The 23,637-nt window shown below is 37.7% G+C and overlaps 1 protein-coding gene across 1 annotated transcript; it reads right to left on the bottom strand.

The window, feature by feature from the left end:
• Nucleotides 1-334: 334 nt before the first annotated feature.
• Nucleotides 335-23,207, bottom strand: EFNB2 (ephrin B2). Its single transcript, XM_031557764.1, has 4 exons — nucleotides 22,841-23,207; nucleotides 6,038-6,130; nucleotides 5,165-5,278; nucleotides 335-3,587 (listed from the first exon to the last, which is right to left on the bottom strand). The coding sequence occupies exons 1-4, from the start codon at nucleotides 23,190-23,192 to the stop codon at nucleotides 3,205-3,207; spliced, it is 942 nt and encodes a 313-aa protein (XP_031413624.1). The 5' UTR covers nucleotides 23,193-23,207; the 3' UTR covers nucleotides 335-3,204.
• Nucleotides 23,208-23,637: the final 430 nt, after the last annotated feature.

Below are 23,637 nucleotides of genomic sequence, written 5' to 3'. Positions count from 1 at the left end.
AAGAAAAACAAAACAAAAAAAAAGAGAAGAAATTATTTATAACTCAAGCATAATACTGCGTTACTTACAAACTGGACAAAGAAATTCTTAAATAAATATTCATGGTACACAATTTCAGCACAAATATGTGGCAATTTGGCAATCTTTTATACCATTTTTCTCCTCAATACAGTGCAAAGGGGAATGACACTGCCTTTAAACAAGCTGTAGCTAAATACATTGCAAAATTCAAATTTTATACAAAACATCTTGCTCAGACTTTATAAAAAACCAACATTGCTTTATATACACAATCTGGTTAAGAAAAGCCATTTTTTCTTGTTTTCACGTGTTGTTTTTTTTTATTATTATTATTTATTTAAAAAGGCGAATAAGGCTACTGTAACACCCCAAATCCATATACAGTAAATCTGAACCTATTTACAGCATCTTCACTTAGACATGATGGTGCAAATTTCAGGTCGGGTGACTAGGGATGATCATACAAGCAAGGCATTTACAGTAATTTTCAAAGCTGAACCAACGTCAGATAAAGGAACAGTTGGTAGATTGTCATAATTCTGCACCAGACACAAAGCAGACACACAGTACACTTTTTTTTCAATTGGTTGCAGGTTGCTCTTCAGCAATTCATCTGATTTATTTTTTTTCACAGTTTAGTACATAACTAGAATGTAGCCAGCTGATGAAGCATAGGTTCAATCTGATAAAAATCAGGATCAGCAAACCCACCCCTTCCTCCCCCTCCCCCAAAATAAAATCTTAATGACTTACAAGAGAACCTTGTATGGATGGATTCACAGAAAGGAAGGGTTGTTGAAAAGAATTACATATGTAGTGTAGTTAGTCACCATGGTAACCTTCCACAGATCCATGGGTTGGGATTTTTTGTTTTGTTTCTCTCATTTGGACCAACATCTCAACGTCATTTTCAGGTCCAAGAAATAGAGAGTGATAATTTCTATGACAGATTTTCTTTTTCTTTTCTTGCAGGTGCTCAACGGAGATCTGAGAACCCCAAAATGCTGTTGCTACATTTTCTTTCCAAATCAGAAAGCAAAGCGTTACCATAGTAACATGACTATGTTAGAAATGTCTATTTGCATAGCACATATAAAAGTAGAGTTTTTTTATTTCCTCCCCAGGGTGGGAGACGTAGGGGAACAGACATGCTAAAGAGAAAACTTTAACCTGAACACCTCACCCCCCCCTACGAATCTCAATGAAATCTACAGAACACTTCAGTCCATAAGGCAAGAGAAAACACAACACAGAATATATATGCCGGCACACTTTGTTGTTGTTACATATGTGACTTCACGACACTTTGGGCCTATTTCCCAATTTTCTCTAACATGATGCCATTAAAGGACTTTGGATTTCCTTTTTCTAATATGCTCTCATTACCATTTTTTGGGGGATAGTGGCTGTTTTCCCCAGAATTGGTTTCTTCTTTATAATGTGTGTATATGTATGTATGTATACATGCATACATAAAGATATATATATGTACATGTACACATACATATGTAGAATGACGACAAGTTAAGACTATTTAATTGCCGCACATGAAATTCACATCTTCTGGTGTAGATTCTGTGCAATCTCAAAACATGTGTTAGTAAAAACAAAACAAAACAAAAAAGTAAGTAAGAAAGAAAAACTCTCACTTTGTATCCCTTGTGTTCTATACACCTATTATAAATAAGACATATCTTCCTTCTCCATCTCAGTGTCATAATTTATTTATTTTATTCTTATGGACTGCAGGAGGTTTGCCATATGTGCTTTAACTTTGCCACAGAGCACCAACAAACTGCTGTGCCCATTACAATACCCACAGGCACCATGCAGGCACAGCGCTAGGATAAACCAAAGTGTCAAAAGGCTCAGTCAGAAAAATATTGTTTTACTCTTAGAGATGAGAAAGGTTTTGTTTGTTTTTTTCCCCAAAACTTTACCAGTGATAGCATTACAGCTCATTTGACCCGTTGGCTTATAATCACCTTGGTTAGATTTGGCCCTCTGCTATTTTCTTAAATGCTTCCCTGTGTTTAGTATAATGTGACAGTATAGCAGCTGAGTCTGCTTAAAAGTCTTCCAAAGCAGACTACGTTTTTGCTACAGCTTTGAAGCTGTATAATTTATTGCCAGTACCGCAACAGCCCTGCCCTAATATATCCTCGCTCTTGTCTTGTCCCCTCCAAGCTTGTTCACTTCCTAACAATACCCCTTTGTTCTACTGTATTGAAGGTACTATTTTTTTTCTGCACACTGGTATTTGATAACCGTGAATTCCTTCAAACGCAGCTCTAAGTCACTGCACGTATTATTGTGTCTCCTACTTGCCTCTTAAAACGTAGCATACCAAAGTGCTGTGCTACCTAAATGTTTTTTTTCTTCCCAGCTTCTATTTTTGAGGCAGCAGCATTCAATCACAACCACAGTCAGCCCTTCCCTCCACCACCCAGTCCTACTCTTGACTTGTTGACAGCCTAACTTTTTGGCTGGAAGGCTCCTTACTATCAGACACAATTTCTAAAAATGCATTACCCATTCAAGTGAGGCTGCTGTAGCAGATGGATGGAGCACGCATCTCTAAACATTAATGTTCCATTAGTGATTCAGGAGGTGGAGTGAAAGAAAATCTTATGTGAAGGATGGCAGAGCCCTGAATAACAAAAATAAATGGAACAGTGACGGACTAAAGCAAGAGAACTTTAGCAAGTCTTACTTAGACACCAAGGTCTGTGTGACAAATCCAGTATGCACTGAGAGAGACACACAAAAGTCAGAAGATTGCATTTCAAGCTTGATATCCTACAGCACCTTCCCAGGATGCCTAGAGCTATTAACATCCACGGATCACTCCATCTTCCCTTGGCTTTTGTACATGCCTGAAGGCCTGCAGCACATGGCTTTGAGGATGATGAATGTAACAAGAGTACAGCAATCAGAATGGGCATCTTCTACATAAAAGTCTTCCAGCTTTTAGCGAATATCGATTCACTGAGATAGGAATTCTACAGACTAGGTTAGCTGTCCAGCTTGAGTTGGCTCTCATAGAAATAGCTGTTGCCTTCTTCCATCTGTGCTTGAGTCAATGCTAGTGCACAGGGCGTCATCACAAACCCCAACAGAAAGCGTTTGACCAGTGAGTGTCCTCTACGCCTCAACTGTACCACAGAATTGGTGGAGTGTTTCTCAGACCTTGTAGTAAATGTTTGCTGGACTCTGAGGAGGCATCTCTTGAACTATGTACACTGGATGTCCATAGTCGCCGCTGACCTTTTCATAGTGGGGGCAAAAAACACTGTCTGCAGTCCTTAGAGGAATGATAATGTCACTGGGCTCAGAACCATTGTTGTTGCCACTGCGTTTTGGGGTGGCTAATGTACTAAGTGAAAGAGTTGTGGTGTGTTGTGGGGAATGCTTCCTGTGTCTTCTCCGGTACTTCAATAATAGAACCACCAAAGTGATGATGATGACGATGAAAATGATGCACCCTGATGCAATTCCTGCAAATAAGGCCACTTCTGAACCCAGTATACTGGAATGCCCAGCCTTACTGCCATCTGTGCTAGATCCTGGAAAGAATGGAAATACAACAGACAAAAGTTATTGCCATCCTGTGACCTGTTTACGCTGCTTAAAAATGTGTAGAGTAAGCAAAGCTAGAAGAATTAACTGACAGCTATACTTTGACAAACCAATTACCCTGTTAGATAGCTAAATGCAAACAGCCGAAGTCAGCAATCAATATTAAACAAGACTTTGTGTCTGTTGGTCTCACTTTTGTGCTGTTCCCAAGCCACCCTGTTTCATACATCATCATCCATCAGCAGAGAGGACTGGCACTGACAAGGCAGCCTTTGATGCACACAGCATCTTTTAACAGATGCTGGCCAGCTCAGGGCAGCAGAAGGGGGCGGGATAGGATGGTAAGGGAAAATTAACACAGTGAAACGGTAATTCTCAAAACAACTGGCACTGTTTAGTGTCACACAATTCTGCTATTTTATTCTTCTGATATTGATTTAACTGTCCCTAGTGCCTCTTTATGTGGACTCCTCATGCTTACAAATGAAACAAAAGAGCTTGAGACAGTGCAAAAGATGGGCAAAATGGTTATGGACTATATTTGTTTATATAATGTATCTTACATTTATTTAAACGAAAATAACAGCACATATTAGGTAGTCAGGAAAGGCTCAATTGCTGAATAGCCAGTTGAATATTGTCACATTATTTGTCACAAAAATTAAACCAACATTTACTTGAGACCTTCTCACTTGAAAATCTGAACTGACTTCCCTCTCTTGATGCTCTCTTACATGTAGAACAATGATGCAGATACTATGTCCTCATAACATCTGGAACCTCAGCAGGAAATGTCTGAAGCCTGCCCAGGAACTGTCATATCAATGACATCAAATGATGCAGCTAGCAAGGGAAATATGTAGCCATTTTTGGGAACCCCAAAATAAACTGTCAGCAAATTTTGCTTTGTAACATTTCCAGTTCACCCAACTTTCTTCCAGAGAACTTGTGTTTTAAAAGTTATTAATTTTCTTGCTCGTAATACCTGAAATACATCCTCGAGATTTTTGTTTTGAACAACCCCATCTTTTTATCTTGGTTTTTTTTTGTTTGTTTGTTTGTTTCTTTTTTAATCTTTAAATTTAGTGAAAGACCGGTCCATCATATGTAGACGTTATATGGTCAATTAAAAGATAAGGATATGAATTATAGATGTCTTGAAATAAACTTTATAAATGGCTGTCGAGAACCACTTGATAATGTATTATACGGGAAGAGAAAGACAGAAAGACTCGTTCATCTGCCAGAGTACTAAATGTAAGGCAGCATTTACCATCGTAAAGCTGCTAGAGAATGCCCTATCCAAAAACTTTCCTGTAAATGAGTGATACTCTTACAAGATGTAATTAACTTCTACTGCAGAAAGAGGGGAAAGAGCAGCCGTTGCCAAAACCAGGAGCTCCAAAGTTCTATCCATCAGAGCATCAGAACTGGCTTTTCTGTCATCTCAATGTGAAAATATTTGCTTTTCCAACATTTTAATGCTTAAAAAAAAACATATTTGGGAACAAAGGTGAACATGTTAGAGCCTTTCTGTTCCAAGGGAAAACCTCATAGTACCTACCTGAGTGGTCCTTCACAAAGGGACTTGTGGTGGAGCTCTTCCCATTTGTACCAGCTTCCTGTTCAGGGCGCTTGGTTGGGTCTGTGCTCCGAGGTAACCCTGCAGAATTGGGATCTGTGGGAGAGAAAAGCGACTCACTGCAGCTTAGGTGCCTGAAGATATTAAGTTTTATAAGCTGGCTATAGGTATCTTGTGAGACATGAATAGCTTTGAACAGAAGAATCTTTATGCAAAGGACTAGGAGAAACAAGAATGTAATTTTCCTTTTAAAGCAAAATGATTATATTAGTTATTTCAGAGGTTTAAATTGTGAGGCCATCTGCAGAAACTATAGGGACTCCTGTAATTGGCAAGAAAAGCTTTGCAGATGACATTTCATTTTAACTGAGGAAGTTGATTGACTACTAAACCAACTTCTACTTAGAAGAATAATTCTTTCTTTCTGCACAATAGGTTATCTATATATGAAAAGAGACAATGAACAAAAACCTCTCTGTAATCAGAATTCATAACAAGCAAACTATAGAAATATTAGCTTCCCTCCTTTCATGTATTTTAAATAATTTTGAACAGCGCAGTTGTGGCTTTTGTTTTTAAAATGAAAATAAAAATGACTGAAACACGTAATTCCCAGGTGACCTTTCCTTCTAGGGAGCTCTCCAGTGAAGAGATCTTATTACACCAACCCTCCTCCTGCAGAAATCTGTCAGTAGCTGAGGAGCAGAAAATAGTCTTTGCTTTCAGACTGTAAGGGAGGAACAACCACACTAGACTCGGCTGGCTCTCTGCTCTACGCTTGCAAAAGAAGCCTGAAAACTAAAAGGACACTGAGACCGATCAAAGTGGTTTCATGAAACAGCAGATGGTCTTTACCTTGTCCAACTTTCATGAGGATCTTCATGGTTTTTGTCTGGCACACCCCTCCCTCCTGGTTATTCAGGCCCTCCAAAGACCCATTTGATGTTGCTGATTAAAAAAATAAATAAAATAAAAATAAAATCAGGAAATCAACAGGCAAAGTAATGTGAACATGAGCATCTGAAAGCAGAAATCTTTCAGTCTACTGAGATCTGTCCTTCTTGCTCAGGCTGACCTACGGAAAGTTGTGAAATGTTGAAAGCCAAAGGAATGAATACATTGGTAAGCTGTACAATACATACAAATGGAGGAATGTGTTATCAAGGTTTCAAATTTACCCAGCAAGTTTTTTTCTGCACACAATTGACTGACTGACTTGGACAAAAACACAGCACCTGCTAAAAGGTAATGCAGTCAGCTGAAAGGGAAGCCCTGGCAGTCTCAAAGGAGCAAAGCATTGGAAATTCACCCTATTGGTGTTTTTTTGTGTGTGTGTGTTTTTTTTTCAACAATATCTTTATAATCACCATGTTACACCTGCTTCCTCTATTACAAATCTCCTGCTGGAAGATGCAAAGGCTTACAAAGGACCCAGGTGAAAGCTGAGATTCTGCACTGATTGGAAAACCATTTAATATTTGAAAGTACTATCTCACTTTTCTCAGCATTGAGGAGCCTTCCTTGTTGGGGGCAGGCTGGTGGGGGAACACACGCTCTCTTCTCACAAAAACCTTCCAGCTCATGCAAACAAGCGGGTGCTTTCCCCTGTATTTATATTGTTCTCTCTTATCTCCACACTTGCTGGGACCGCACACCCCCGCATAATCCTGTCACTACAAGCTGACGTATGTGCAAAACACTGCTTCCAGGGAGAGTCCAAAGGTTTGAGTCACCACCACTACCACAACGAGGGCTGCACATCTTGTTGACTGCCAGAAAACCCTTTGGCAGCTCCTGGACACTGGGCACCACTGCCACTACGAGCCATGCCAAGTCCCAGCTGCCACCAGTCTGTGCTGATGCCCAGCCATGATGCTAGCACAGCAGGCCTCAGTGGGGTGGGTCCAGAGAGACTGGGCCAGGCTCACACAATGGGACACTTCACATGAGCCAGGCAGAGAAACAGCTCCTCAGTGACCCCCACCAGCAGGTCTCAAACCCATGTGTTCTCCTGTACTCTTGTCATTTCTTGGACCTATGTATGCAAGGCCCCAAATGCACAAGCAAGCAGACACATGCTCACACACTGAGACCAGGCCACCAACTGGAGAAAACAAATGGAAAACTAGAGAGCAGAGCTCGCTGTGGTTCTGGCAAACAGCTTAAGCAGCACTTTTCTACGTGTGCCTCCCTCTTTTCAGCTAGGGATCTGATTCAACAAGGACTTCACACTGCTCAGATCTTTGTTTTTAATTCTCGTTCCTTCTCTTTCTGCTTCCTTGGGGATTTTCTTTCAAATGGAGGCAACGTATATTTCCTTATTCCTTCACAATGTCTTCCTAGCCCCATGGCAGTATTTTTCTTGCTCTAATCTTCTCTCTAGCTGTAAAGATATAAACCCCATACTGCTGAACCCTGCTTCCTAGCCTTTGATCTACTTCTTGTTTTTGTTCCACTCCTGCCTCTTTTGTGACTAACTCAAATTACAGCCACCATACAAACTTCCCAAACCATGCTTTCTTCTCCTAAAATTCCCGTTTCCCTGTATACAGGCTTTCCCAGTTCCTCCTCTTATTCTCTCCACCCCCTCTCTCCCCTTGCCCTCAAATCATGGCAAGGGAAGTACGTGAAACTACTGATTTTTTCAGACTTGGGAAGACTTCTAAAATATAAAATAGCACAATGAGTAATCTAAGATAAAAACAGATCTGAAATGTGCCACTGTATTGCCAGGCTCAGAAAATAATGGAGACATATAGTTTTGTTTTCTTTTGTTTTTTTCCAGAGGGAAAAAAAAAATCAATACTAAGAACCAGTTCTGGACATAAATCAAATGTGTCTTTGCTGAAAGTGTTTTTTATGACCTATTTGCCAATGTACCAGAGCACAAGGACAAGGAAAAAAAGCAGTAAATAGAAATACCAAAGCTGAGCATCAATTGAAAGTACAACTAATAAACACTGACTTTGTCTTCCTTTTTTGTAATTCTTCGTTTGCTTTTTAATCTAGGCTATGGGGGTTCACAGCTCTTTAACCACCTTCTACTTGATTTTAATTGAATAGAGTGCTGCTTCTTCTGAACATCAATGCCTTTTTATTCTTTAAAGGCCTATCCATTTAACCTACAGAGCAGGAGATCTCAATAAGATGCAGAGGATGCAGTCTGACCTCAGTACAGAATAAGAAAGTAAGACAGCAAAAAGAATGCAAAATTACTTCAAATACAGTCTCCAAATGAGAGGGACCAAACATACAATGAGTCCGGTTGTGTGCTTGTGAGAGTTCAATCTGCCTCACTTGCTTGCTAAAAGAATGCTTTCATAGCTTTGATGTCAGATGAATGAATTTGCAGAAGTATTCGCTTTTTCCACAGTTCTTCAAGGGGTTTTCTGAAAGCCTATGTTATAGCTCAGAGTAGAGAGCGCTACATCCTGAGGAACAGAGAATTTTCAAAGAGGAGTATTTCAGTGACAAAGCAAAGTTTCCGTCTCAGCTTCTCCCTGTAATTAAACCGACAATTACCCAAGGCCACTGGAGGAAATTATTTTTCAAAATTCATTAAGACTATCGAAATATAACCTCACATATCCCTAGCGTACCAGGAAGAATGTGGGTAGTTTTAAACACATACTTCTAAGCTTTGAAAAGTGACACAGAGAGGGAGAAGTAATCTGGGACATCAGAGAAAAAACAGTTTCATGCTGCTAATACCCCTTGACAGAATAGGGCGCAGAAGTCAAACAAGGGAACAAGTACAGAATATTCCTCAAATGCTTGCCACTGTCTTATATTGATCTTCAAGTGAAAATTATACTTGCTACCATCCAAACGCCTCCATTACACTCACACTTCTGCAGGAAAGTAACGCTGTACCTGGATCTCTGCTTATACTGGCGTGATATTAAAAAAAGAGAAAGAAAAGTGTCTGCGATACAGATTTGGATATGAACACAGAAACATAACACAAGATCTTTATGTTATGTTAAGAGGGAAAGGCTACTCTCCAACTGTTTACGCGATCAAATTTTAGAACCCTCTTTCAGTTTATTTTTATATACATGTGTATAAATAAAAGAGCATTTCTTTAACTTTTAGGCCCAAATATGGATATATTTAGAGAAATTTACTCACATACACATGACCTTGTGCTAAGACTAGATACTACTTAAATGTTAACATTAATAAGAATTAATAATTACTATGAAGTTTCTCATGAGTATTTTCTCAGGATTCCATACTTTATTTTATATTAATACAGAAACTAAAGGAAAATTAATACATAGGAAACTAAAACTAAGTATTAGTAACAAAATGTTTTTAATCTTTTGATGGATAGCTACCTCCGATTGTCTGAGAGCTGTTCTGTTCCACTGATGTCAACTGCAAAACTAATCATTGTCAAAAGCACAATATATTACTCTTATTTACAGTCTAACCACACCTACAAATAAATCCATGTAATTGCCCTAAAATATCTATTAATTTTAAGAATTTTTGACAAAATCATAATTTTTAGTTGATATTTTTTCATTAGTGAGTAAAAAATGATATTTGAGTTCTACATAAACCCCATGTATCTGTGTTCCTTGAATACAACTGCAGCTGTCATTTTGTAAGGAATACAAGTTTAGGATTTCAACTATAAGAAAAAATGAATTCATATTAAATTATGGCTAAGAGTCTGCCGACGCAGTTTTACTTTGGAGAAGAAACTGTACATTTTCTGTTTCATGAAGCATTTCCTTAATATATAATCTCATTTAACACAAGCAGAAATAAATTTATTTGGACCAAAGAATTTCATGCCAGCTCTGCTTTCCCTTCTTTGAAATACATATATAATGCATATATCTATATATATATAAGTATATATATATATGCATTTGTTGTTAAGAAAGCAACTCATATAAATCAATGACTGATGCTTTACATTCATTTGCTTTTAAAACTTCACAAGCTCTGTTTGTTGTATGAAATGCATTAGTCATAAATGCAGGGACAGAGAATCAGTGAGCAAAACAGAATCAGCTGACAAGAATAGTTCCTGGCTATGATTCTTATACAGTCCCCGTGGAGAGGAAGTAATATTACATTTTAATATGTCTTCATTTGATTGTTATTACACTGCCTCCCAGGAGGCTAAGCCACTGCACAGATCTTGGCTGTTTTCGACCTATCGGGTTGGTAACATTGCTCTAATCAGATGGAGAATTAAGCTGCTGGATTTGTGCCTGTATAGCTTTTCATTCACAAAGAGATTAGAAATGAAGGCACAGTAACAAAAATTCATCCTCCCTCACTCTTAAAAATACAGATTACAAAATTAAAAAACACCATCACAATTACTTAACAGGAAACACCAGTAAACTAAAACCTCAACCACTTAATTCTGTCGCAATTATCCATACTTTTATGCTTTAGGATAGTGAAAAACATTACCCACTTGCCAAATTAAATGTCACATCCTTTAACCAAGACAACTTCATAACACATGCATTTCTGCACCTTGGATATGAAATGAACTACGTGCCTGAGGAGGGAAATTTGGACTGTCATACATAATTTGTGAAAATTAAATAAACCTTAAGCCACAGACAATAGGAAAGAATAAGTGATCTCAGCTTGTGGGTTAGGGCAAAACTGGTTAAAGTGTGTGTGGACAACAAAGCCATTTAGTAATGCATCAAAATAATTGTTGCTGGTGTGGATCTGTTTAGAGGAAAGGAGAGAATTACAGGTTTCTTTGAGTTAGATCAGTACTGTTTTAACAGTAGTGACTGTCAACATCTTTTATCTTAGATTCTCCTTAAAGTCAGCATCAGATAATAGGTTTCTCAAAAGCAGAGCTAAATAAAACGTAAAAACTCTATCCATCTACACTTGTTCACAGCTGTGCTGTTTCCGTGCTTAGAATGGAAAAGCCTACACTTTGCGGGAACAAAAAGTCACAAAAGCTAAAGATCCAACACTAGTAAGAAGTTATTCTTAATACAAAGCTGCACTTGACTTGCAGTCACAGGATTTTTAAGAACACGTAAAGCTTTTGAGGTTTTGTGTTTTTTTGTTTTTTTTTTAATTGTATTAAGTAATAATACACTATTTTGGCCAGGCATCATGTATTCATGCTCTGACTGCTTTCATCTGCTTTCAGTACTTTTAATGACTTTCTTAGTAAAGCACAGAATAAATAATTCTTTTTCCCATAAATTATCTAAATTTATGGGACAGGTTTAAGAACACAAGAAATCACACACTGAGAAACCACAAATCACAGATCACAGCACAGAGTTGTTTCTAGACTAGCCAGGGATGAAGAACAAGGCAGCTGAGGTAATAGAGTGTTTTAATTAAATGAAATTATTATATTTTTTTTCTTTCTCTCTCTTTTCACTTAGTAGCAATGCCAGATTTGCACAGAGATGTGAGACAGCCATAAAAAAAATTGCTCAGGCCACTCACCAAAGAACAGGTAGTTTGGCAAATACATGGCATTGGATGAGCTGCATAAAGTTTAAAGAGAAAAGATAGATAAATATGCAAATTTAAACTACTAGTAACTAACGGTCTACCCTTTTTTCTAGTTACAAAAGTTCAGACTGACAATGAAACCTTCATTTTTAGAATGAAAATGTCTCCCAGTATGTAACTATGAGCGGTCTCAAACATGGACTGTAAGTGGTAATATTTCAATGCATTATGAACAGTTGCACAGACTATTGTCAGCATGTTGCCTACGTTTCTATCTGCAAGCTGGAGACTTCTTCTGTTTAACTCTTTGTGCTTGAAAAACACAATTGCATCCTACCTTTACTACTGATCTTACAGCAACAAAGAGAAGATTTTTTAAATAAATTAAAAAACAAACAAACAAACAAACAAAAAAACTAGCTGGATTTGCTCAATTAATATTTTCTACTATAGGATACCAAAACAATCATTAAACATCTATAAACAAAATACACTTTACCAGTCATCTTTCATTATATTTTTAACACCTCTGTTTTTTTGTCCTACTTGCGAAGTCAAAGTGGGCAGCAGAATTTCATGAGGACTTTCTCAACCTTAAGATCACCCAGAAACTCCCACTGATTCAATTTTATTCTATGTATTTTTTCAAATTAACATACAATTTCTCTTAAACTAAATATTATGGAGTGTTCTAAATATTCTTGCAGCCAGCCTTTTTCCCATTCTCCATATGAGGCAAAACTGCTACATGAATGAAGGACAAGAAGAATTTTCCCTTCTTTTTCACATCTCATCATTTCTTAAATTATGTCCAACATTGCATCTCTCCAAATTGCTATCTAAAATGGATCCACAAACTGTACTCTGCACAGCAAGTAAGCAGCAATGCCCACCCCATTCAAACTAAAGCCAGAACAAAATGAAGTAAAATAAAAAAGCAGGCCTCTTCTTGCCTGGAAGAAGGCGAAGGCTCCACAGTGGAATTCTGTGATTCACTTCCACTACTCTGAAATGTATCTTGTCCAAATGCAAATGGCGTGACTGGTGGTAATTTGAATGGACTTGTGAATAATAGGGTTCTCTATAAAATTTTCCCTAAAATTCTCTACTTATATTCATACAACAAGAGCAGGGTAGATTTTTTTACTGTTTAATTCTTTGAGGGTGCAGTGTAGGGGACACAACTTAGACAGAGCCAACCGGTCTGTACTGTACAATGTACTTTAAAATGCCTTTATATTTACCTTGTAAATGACAACTGTTTAATTAAAGGAACACCTCTGGAAATCTGTAGATTCTCCTTACTGAGTCTTACATTGCCTGACTGAAAAAAGAACACCCAAATATCAAAGAATTAAGCACAAAATAAGGAGAGAGTACTTGCACAGTTTCCCTCCTTTTCTATACTCAGAATGACTCTATTAATTCCAAGTGGACATGGCATCACACAACAAGAATACAGGTACAGGAAGAATACAATCCTTTCATTTCATTTTTTAAACAAAGACTTTCCATTAAGGGAAAAAGAGACAACGAGCAACTTGTACCAAAGAAGCTGTGAGCTCTAACTGGTTTCTGCTGCCTATCATTTTAAAAACAGCACCACATTATGTCTTGGTTAAGGAACTCTACAACTTAAGTGTACTAAACTGTACACTATATGCTGCATTATTATCCAATACAGAAGGTCACAGCATCCACCCATCCACAGCAAAAGCCTACTTGCTTTACTGCTGTTGTGTCCCTTTTCTTTCAGAAAGATTTATAGATGATGAAAAAAAATTAAAAGCATCTCAACATTGTACCACTACAAATGACAATTTGTCTTTTATTACAGCTGAGCATTTCTAAAAGTATTTCAGTTGTACATTCACATACTCTGAGAAATGTTTGCAGATAATGATCTATTGTACACATGGTTGATTCTAGTTTACATAAACAAATTATATATTTGTGAGCACTGAAGAAACTGGCAGATGTAAGCCCACTAATTATGATACATTCAGTGTATATCAGAATGTATACATCTAAACCAGATTACTAGCTAGTTAATTTCACAAGCCATGAGCAGTGTTTTTTATATAGTTTATTCTTTCTCCCAGCACACTGCTGGCAAAAGGCTCTCATGGATGAGAATACCTTCTCACTACCACAGTGAGCTCTGCTTCAGCTGAACAGAACTAACACAATTAGCTACCATTCAAGTTACACTGATTGTCACTAATGACAAGTGGCCTTGCACGAAACAAAATCAGAGGATTTAATATTAAATGAGGATCTATATTCTATATCATATGAACTCATCATTACTCTTCAAAGGTGCTCATCTGCCTTGAAAATCTCATGTTTCTGTCTGCAGTACTCGGATAAGAAAGGGTTATAGTGAAAGTTCATATTAAATAAATAAGAAACCTCTTGCTCGTTCTGCTGTCACTAATTGCATGCAATGATATTAATGACCCAGTAATTGCTATACGAGTAGCACTGAAGTGGAAAACATCATTCTGAGGCAGAGTTCATCTCTAGGTGGTAGGACTTCACCACTGACTGAGTTAATGCCAAGTGACAGTTCAGAATATAACACTATAGATGAGAAAATGCATCGGTCTGATGGTTATAACAGTTTAGATGGACATGACGTTATTTGCTTTGACCACACAGAGTCCAGCAGTAACCCCAATAAAATGCCACAGTCAGAGTTTGCCCTATAGATGAACCTCATTCCTTTCAGGGGAGATGCTCTGTACTATAACAATCTAGAGCAATTTTCCACATGTTTGCTCCAATAAAAGAATACCTTCATCTCCCACTTTTACATCAAGCACAACAAAAGTGTGCTTTATTGCAAAACACAAAAAGCTATTTACATCATCTAACTATCTTTCAGCAACATGGAGTTTGGCACCTCAGTACTGAGATCAATTATGATACCATTGGATGACTGCACACTTGGCAAAGATGATCAGAAGTTAAGCAATGTTTTGATTGCTGCATGATTGTTTGTGCATAGAACTTTTAAAAAACTTCTGAGTAACAATGAGGGAACATTGCTGAAAAAAGTAATATGAATTTTCAAGGTGCTACAGGACATTTAGTCCTTTTCTTTCTTTCTTTCTTTCTTTCTTTTCTTTCTTTCTTTCTTTCTTTCAACAACACTAATGTCTTGATTTGTCTACTATGTCTGCTATGGCAGACTCTGGAAGACAGGTGGAATCATAGAGCTGCAGCACAAGCTGAGGCAACCACCTGGGAAGAAGCTCTCCAGAAAAGGCCTTGGGAGTTCTGGTGGTCACCAAATTGATCACAAGCCAGCAGTGCACTCATGCAGCAAAGATGGCCAACAACCCCGTAAGGCTGCACTAGGCAGAGTGCTGTTACTAGGTCTAGGGAGGCGATCCCTTGCAAGTATTCAATCCTGTTGAGACATCAGGAGAGCTGCAGCTAGGCCTGGGCTTCCCACTGTGGAAAAGATAGAATGTTGCAGAGAAAATCCAGCAAGTGCCTGTAGAAATGACCAAGGGACTGAAGAAGAGGGTGAGGACCCAGGACTGTTCAGCCTGGAGAACGGAAGGCTCAAGAGGATCTTACACATATGTGTACCCTGTTGTGGAGAGTAAGAAAGAAAGATTGAGGCTGGTTTCGGTACTGTCAGGAAAAGAGGCAATGGGCACAAACATACAGAGAATGCTGTTTAAACTTAAGAAAGTATTTTTAACTGTGAGTGTGACTGAGCACTCAAACAGGTTGTCCCGGCAGGCTCCACAGTCTCCATCATTGGACATGATCCTGGACAGCCTGCTGTAGCTGATCCTGCTTGGGGAGATGCCATTCAAATTCAACCATTCTGTGATTCTGTGAACAACTGCACCATAGCAGTCTAATGCATTTACTTGCTAACACAGAATATTTGAAAAACAATTCCTTCTCAGTTCCCCTGGCAGGATTCAGTTTCAAAGTTGTTTCTTTTACAGAACATCAGTGAGCATAAAGACAAGTCTGCTGTTACAGTTTAGTTATGTTTTCTGTCATCTAATCAACAAATTCTGCTAACAAAGGCCTGAACATGCTTTTAAAACCATGTTTATCAGCTTAGTAGAAAGTGTTCTCCAAGAACTACTAAGACAATCTGAAGCTTAATCCTGGTTTTACTCACAAAAAATATTTGCATGATTTCTTTGGGATTGAAAAAAAGCAACTGGAAGACTGCCCTTTAGGGCTCAGTCTTATAGTTAGACTTATCAGAAATTAATCCTGAAATACTCTTCCTCCAAAGTTTCCAGGACTGAATAAAATCAGGAAAGAAAATATAAACTGACATTTAACCCTGTTTTCAGCCATTTCAATCCTATGCTTTGGCTAATGCAATTCTCGGACAAAAATACATTTCCCATCAGTTCAACTATGTAAAGACTTCAAAGAGGGAAATGATCTCAAATATTTAAAATCAGTTTCATTAAAGCCTTAATAAATGCTTACACTTTCTTGGTCTTTTATTTCAGGAATTAAAATGCTGTAACTTAGGTATGTTATAAGCAACAGCATACAGGAAAGACTGATCAACCTACTTTGACATATATGATCATCACCTAACTTAAGTGAAAGTTAAATGAGTTTCAGTATGTTAGTGTATTTCTCAATTTCAGTTCAGAGTACTTTCCTCATAGCACTGTGTATTTCCCCACAATACATCCCCACTATTTAAACAGTTACTTATAGTCTGAATATAAAGCATATAAACCACATGTTCATCCCTACCCTCTCCTGCTGCAATAGTCCTATCAAAGATATATATGTAAATGTAAGAATATATACAACTGTTGAAGACTAGAGTTTGTTTTTTTGCAAAGTACTGTAATACTATGTGTTCTATACATACATATAAAGACTTTTAAGTGAGAATATTGTGCTTTTCTTTGTTAATGTACTGTATTTTCAGTATGTATAAATTGTTTATAGGGAGCTAATAAAATCAGCAAAGTGACTAAAAATATTAAACAGCCTCCTGTGAAATTTTAAATCCTGTTTAATTCTTGAGTATTTCCTGAATAATTCTTTCTTCCTCACAAATAATTATTCTTCATTTTCATCTGATTCCATATCTGTTCAGAATACCTGGGGGATGTGGAGGAAGGATGAATGTATTTTTTCACAATATACCATCAATTAACAAACTGAGCATTCCTATCTTTCATTTCCTTCCCTAAGGAATAAAGAAATAATAACAGATTTTCTGCTCAACTATCTCTGTCTACTTTAAAGGAGATAAACGGTCGGTATTGCCTAAGTAATGGCACTAAATATGAACAAAGTCCATCAATCTAAAATTGCCTTATTCTCTTACAAGAAGATCTGTGTGGTCTGGGACAAAACCCCAGAGGGCCATGATTCCATTAATCCTGTAGGTCTTAGACACTGTTAGAAATCTGAAGCTGCACAGACACTGATTTTCTTCTCCAGTAATATTATTTGTATGAGCTGTATTTATATTTAATTCAACAAGAGCTAAGTGGCATTGCTGATATATCCCTTAAAAGACTCTCAGCAAAGTCAGCGAGTGACCTCTGGATATCATTTTACACTAAGGAATCATTTATCTAATTTGCTGAAGGAGGTAGAAGAGAAAGGAAAGAAAAAAAATGGATCTTTGTGCAACTGAAATCAGGGTGGCTGTTATCACACAGGCTTTCCTTAATACTACCAGCCCCACAAAAACTAAATAACATTTGACTGCTGACCTGTAATGTCCTTTTTTAAAAAACGTCTGTAACGTCTGTGATGCAAAAGAAATCAAATTGAAATTTTGATACTGTTTTTGTCGAAGTCTTAGCTAATTGAGAATTAACCTCAAAACAAAGGAAAATCTACTGTTTTCTTTAGGGTAGCTCTTGCTGGGTGTTTGCAGCAATGGGAATGAAGACTGAATCCTATCTCAAAGAGGTGTCAGAATGTCCAGCCAGGCAGATTAGCTGGTGTTTGGTCAGAATACTAAAATAGCATTTTAATGTAAATCTATTTGGCCATGCAAAGACATTTATTCTTCCCAACTGGGCTGTATTTCAGGGTGCAATCTATATTGTCCTTTAATGTGTTCTTCCTCAGACAGTTATTGCCCTTTAATTGTAACAGAATGACAAAGTGAAAACATAAAAGCTTTGTGAATTTTTAAACCCAGCTAATGCTAAAGTTTCAGAACAACTGTTTCCATTTTAAAAGCCACCAGACTATTACAAGAATTAATCCAAAAACAAAGCACTGCTAGGCAGTATAACCCTTTAAATCAGTCAGAGGTTGAATACATATATTTTTTAATTTAAGCCAGAGGCCATTTATGTATGTGGGTCATTTGAAAAAAAAAAAAAAATTGACAAAAAAACATTTAAGGAAAGCTGTATATCGCATTTTGCCAATGTCAAAGCCAATGAACATCACTAGCTCTGCAAGCTTGGCTAATGAAGTTGCAGGCAGAGCAAGCACTTTAGAGAAACCTTTTGCAGGCCCATTCTGCAGCCTCTCCCTGAATCCCAAATAGTCTTCACTGACCAAAAAATCCACAATTTCAGTGAACAAATTTTGAGCAGGTAAAATTTAATTTTAAGCAATGTATGATTTTTTTTACACTGATAGTGCTGGCATATAACCCTCCTTTTATATAGAAGATATGAAGTGAGAAGAGGATGGGCTTGCTTGGCAAACTATCTCAGAAGCGTGACAGTGGTCTGAAGGCAAGTGGCAGCACAGCACTCCTTTCCCTCAGGCTGTGCTCTTCTTGCAGGGTTCCCTGAGGCACTCCATCATCACAAACTCAGCGTCTACCCTGTGACTAAAGGCCAAGTTTGTCAGGAGGAGATCAGGACAATTCCCATTCACCATAACAAAACATCTTCGGCACAGTGCATATGCCTGTACTGCTCTACCACATCTCCTACCCATAGAAGAAATGCTGCAGCTGAGTGGTACCGAAGCAATTACATGATAAACACTTGCAGAGCCATCTCCTACAATCAAGGAAGTCCCCATTCGTTCTGAGCAATCCACACAGAAGAAAACTATAATTCATTCCTAAAGCACGCTAAGACATAAAAGGACTTTTTGATGCAAACATTAGAATTTCAAATCTACGTACCCTTGTTCTGCTTAACTTTGCCCTTTGCACAGGTATTTATGTTATTTGGCATGGTGTATCTTCATGCATTTGATTAAGGATTTCCTTAGAGACTTATGATTTGTTGGCTAAATGGTTGAATATTTTAAGATAATCTAACATTAATATATCCATGATCTCAAGGGCATTTGACCTTCTGCTGAAAAGAGATCATGTAGCTATTGGAAAATGAATCTATTAGTTTCCCAGGAACCAAAAACTGATGATGGTAAAGAAGTGAAAAACAAGGACACTCTGTTACATCGCTTATTCCCTTACACAATACTATTCAGTATCATCTTTCTAAGTACTACAATTCACAGAATTAACTCTTTGAATCCCGGAACTTGTATACTGAGGAGTATATTGCCCTGCTGTTGTTGCAAGAAATTGATTAGATTTAGCTTATTTTGGGAGTATCAGAAACTTACAATCATTTCTACTTTAAAAAAAAAAGAAAAGAAAAAAGTGAAATGGGGAATGAGAAAAGTTACACCTTTTATGTGCTTAGACCCAGGGAAGAAGTGAGTAGAAAAGTTCTACTATATCTGTCATGAATACATCTAAGTAATATAAAAATTATGGCTTGAAGAATTCATGTACAATCACATTTCCCTAAAGGCACACAGGGTTCAGGAAGTTTCTTTATCCTGTGTTATAACTCCTCTGCTTTGTTACTTAAAGGCTCCCAAAATGACTAACACCTTAATCTAAATAAAGATTTTACTGTATAATACAGCTTCACAGACCACATATAATTAGCTTAAAAAAAAAAAAAAGAAAAAACAACAACAACAAAAAACATACCATGGTTTCAAGTAATGGCGAGATGATAAGGGTACATGACAATGCAGAGAACTTAAGGGCTGACAGCAGCATGCCTGCATAAGCAGCACTAGACATAGCCACAGCCAGCGCTGAACCAATGCTGGACTCAGTGAACTGGCATCTCAGGCTGTTAGATGCCCCTTACTCAGGGGAATACAAGATCCAAGAATACCTCAAAATCAAAAGCTGGCGTATAAAATGCACTGATGTGTTCGCTTCAAAGCAATCCCCCTCACCTTCAAATACTCAAAACATCAACAACAAAACCAACAAAATTCCGAGACAAACAGAAAGGAAAGAGAAGAGGAGCAATGTTTGTGCTTCTGAGTTAGTGGGAGGGAGATGGGGTGCACTTATCCTTCGGGTCTGAGCACACCTGGTGATTTACAGGTCTGGTAATAGGGATTTACACAAATGATTTATGGGCTAATTTGCGTACATGATTAAGATGCATTGTATTACTTAAAAAAATGACAGTAAACAACCTGATTACCAGAACTTGTGTCTGACAAGGCTTTTGAACACAAACTGTTAAAATCCTGTCTAGCCCTAGTGTCTCTGTAGTGTCCTAGCTGAGACACAGCCTAGTTTCCTGCCCCTCTTCATGTTTTTGAGGCCATTTTGATTATGTTGTTTTCTTCCATGAAAGAAAAAAAAAAAGACCCAGAGAGTTTGAGTTTAAGGATGGTTGGATTACTATGGCTTTTTTTGTTCAACCTATTAAAATGTATAAGTATTCTGCTTCAGATGAGTTAGTATGCTAGCAATACATGATAAATCAGTCATTTGTTTATGCCAGTTTGGTCAAAGAAGGTAATATTCTAAGGCAGCCCAGTATTATTGCAAAGCCAGAGTGATTTTTGAGGCATAAGACTGAAGTCTCAGCAAGTTCTATCAACCAAACAATCGCTTCAGGAAGCGCAACATCTATTATGTCTTATTGCTGTAATGAAATAATTATACAAAATTAATGAAAATGAGTTGTACTTGATAATTCTGTGGGTAAATCCATGACATGGACAAGACAGAACTGACAGTGTGACAGGAAGCCCAGTTTGTGCCCACAGTTTTTGAGTAATAACTGTAACAGTGCCATTTGCACCAATATAGCTAGTCTGCTGTGAGTTTTCTAAAAACTAGAAGTCAGTAATGTATTTCACCATCGAAACCAATGATTTGAGAATGGCCATTTTTATGCTGCTCATTCTCTGTGGCGTTTCAGACAAGTATCTCTCAGCATCTAATCTTACTCTAGTAAATCCTACTGGATTTCAGTGGGAACTTTGACAAAGCTAAATGCTATGTAAGTAGCATCAGGTTTTTATATACCCCCTGACTAAACTGAGTTAAGTGGCGACTTTGTCAAACCTTAAAAAAGCAAGCGGTGTTTTATATCTCCCACAATTGTTATTTAGTAAAATATGTTATTTCTATATATATTAAATACCATGAATTCTTACTTTATTTCTGTGACACACAACTTGTATTCTACATAATGACACAGCATGTTCCGTTATGGCTGTAACTAGAACTAATTTATATTTAAAGCATTTCCATTCCCATTTTTAAAGTACTTAGAGCACTGGTAAAAGTACCAATAATTTAAATTAAGAAAAGAAGAAATATATAATGTTATAGATACATACATATATATATATATGTAGATGTCAGATATTACATGAAATAGTTATCAGCCTATTTGAACAATCCAGTTTCAAGAAGATGGGAGAAATAAGACATACTAGTAGATGTCTTTATTGTAAATGCAGATCAGCCAATGCATAGAATCACAGGAAGGCTTAGCTTGGAAAAGACCTCAAAAACCAACCAGCTCCAACCTCCCTGCCATGGGCATGGTTGCCTTTCACCATATCAGAATGTCCAGGTCCCCATTCAACTTGGCCTTGAACACCTCCAGGGATGGGGAATCCACAGTTTCTCAGGGCAAACTGTTCTAGCGCCTCATCACGATCTGAATAAAGAATTTCTAACTAACATATAACTAAATCTCCCCCCTTCTGGCTTTAAGCCATTCTACCTTGTACTGTCACTATAAGACCATGTAAAAAGTCTCTCTCCAGCTTTATAAGTCTCGTCAAGTACTGGAAGGCTGCAAAGAGATGTCCTGGAAGCCTCCTCTGCTCACGAGAGGTCCTCCAACCTTCTGATGATCTTTCTGACTCTCCTCTGGACTTGCTCCAACAGATCCACATCATTCTTGTGCTGGAGGCCCTAGGCCCAGGAGCACAGACTTTGTCCAGGTCTTACTAACTAGTTAGTGATCTTTGCTCAAGACTTCAGAAGTCCTCATAGGACTAAATTAAATCTGCAGGCCACACAATATTACTATGGCAAAAACTAAACTAATGCAAACTGTTGTTGTACTACTGAAGTCTTAATTTATACTGTCCCCTGATCTGTTAACACAGTAAAGTTATCTGCAATCACAAAAGTAATCTGAATCACAAAATTTAGTGGTTACTTCAGATTAGCTTTAAGGCATAAATCCTCGATTAGTTTGAAACTCTCACAAAGCTGAAATAGTTGGAAAACAGGCCTGTGTCATCCAAATTCTTTCAACAAGTCTAAGACAATATAACAGGAGGAAACTCATGCTGCATCTGGGTTTTTCCCAAGAATATTCTTAGCTACTGTATGGTCACAGTAGGTAAGTATGCAGATACGATCCTACCTTTTGGGGATCGTAAATTTTACTGACAAGATTGGCAATCAACATGGCCAAAACTTGTTTCCCAGGAGAATCCCCGTACCACTTGGAACAAAGGCCAAGCATCTCTTCTAGGATACCTCAGCTTGCAATGGTTGGACCACCCTATTCTACATCTGGCATAAAAGGCACCCAAGGGAAAGGTCAATAGCATGGCATATTATCAGAGCCGCACTGAGGAAACACATCACATCACAATTTGGCTGCACACAACCTTTCAGTGTGAATACAGGACATGATATTGTGAGCAAAAGGAGAAGCTCATTGCAGTCATAGATGTACAGTTGATTTGATTTGCACAAGTCAAGGAAAAGAGTCAGAGGTCCTATGAAAATCAGCAATAATATCAAAACAAGTTGCCAGGAAAATATTTTCAGGTAAAAAATACAAACCCATTCAGAGTCTTCTTGGTTTGCTTATAGCAAATGAGACAAAACACAAAGGAACAAACAATGATATTATAAAGAATGAACAGCTGTTATTTTGAACTTACATATGACGTAATAATCTTTGTTCTTCTGAAATTCCAGGCCCCAGAGATTAGGGCTGAATTCTTGAAATTTGATGGTAAACTTAACATCTTGATCTGGCTTGGCACAGTTGAGTAGAGGTGTATTGTCCTTTCTAATAGCACAGCTATCTGCTTGGTCTTTATCAACCATGTAGACCTTATAATATTCATACTGGCCAACAGTTTTAGAGTCCACCTTTGGGCATATAATATCCAGTTTGTCTCCTATCTGTGGATATAGTACCAATCCTTGTCCAGGAAGGAATCTAAAAAGAGAAAAAGAAAAAAGAGGAAAGAAAAAAAGGAAAATGTGAAACACTTGACAAAATCTCATTCAGAAAAGTAGCAAATTAAATAGTCAGAAAGGAACAAATACAGTTTCCAAAACCAAAATGACAGTCTAAACAAACTAGATCTTAATAGTCTGGGCCTGACTCAATATCAGCAAGATGTTTATTTAGATCTTTGAAATTACAGATGGATTGAGTTTTATAACCAAAGTTCCCTGTTTTGGGAACTCTAGAAGGTTCTGTATCTCGGGCAGGCACAGTTTCTCCCATTTGGCCATTTGCAGCAGCCATTGCAATATATGAGAGGCAACAATCCTGTCTTTCCACGTTGGTAACATTTCTACTATTCTTGCACATATTTTGCTAATTTTGGATATGGGAGAATGACAAGAATGACTGCTCATTTGGAGCAGCCACGTGGGAAAGGAAGCAACTTAGACTTTCAGACTTAACATATTGAAACGTTAATTAATCTTACCGGTATAGCAC

The sequence above is a fragment of the Meleagris gallopavo genome, chromosome 1, assembly GCF_000146605.3.
Source record: "Meleagris gallopavo isolate NT-WF06-2002-E0010 breed Aviagen turkey brand Nicholas breeding stock chromosome 1, Turkey_5.1, whole genome shotgun sequence".
NCBI lineage: Eukaryota > Metazoa > Chordata > Aves > Galliformes > Phasianidae > Meleagris > Meleagris gallopavo.
Note: the sequence above shows the minus strand (reverse complement) of the source record. Positions and strands in the feature narration are given on the sequence as shown.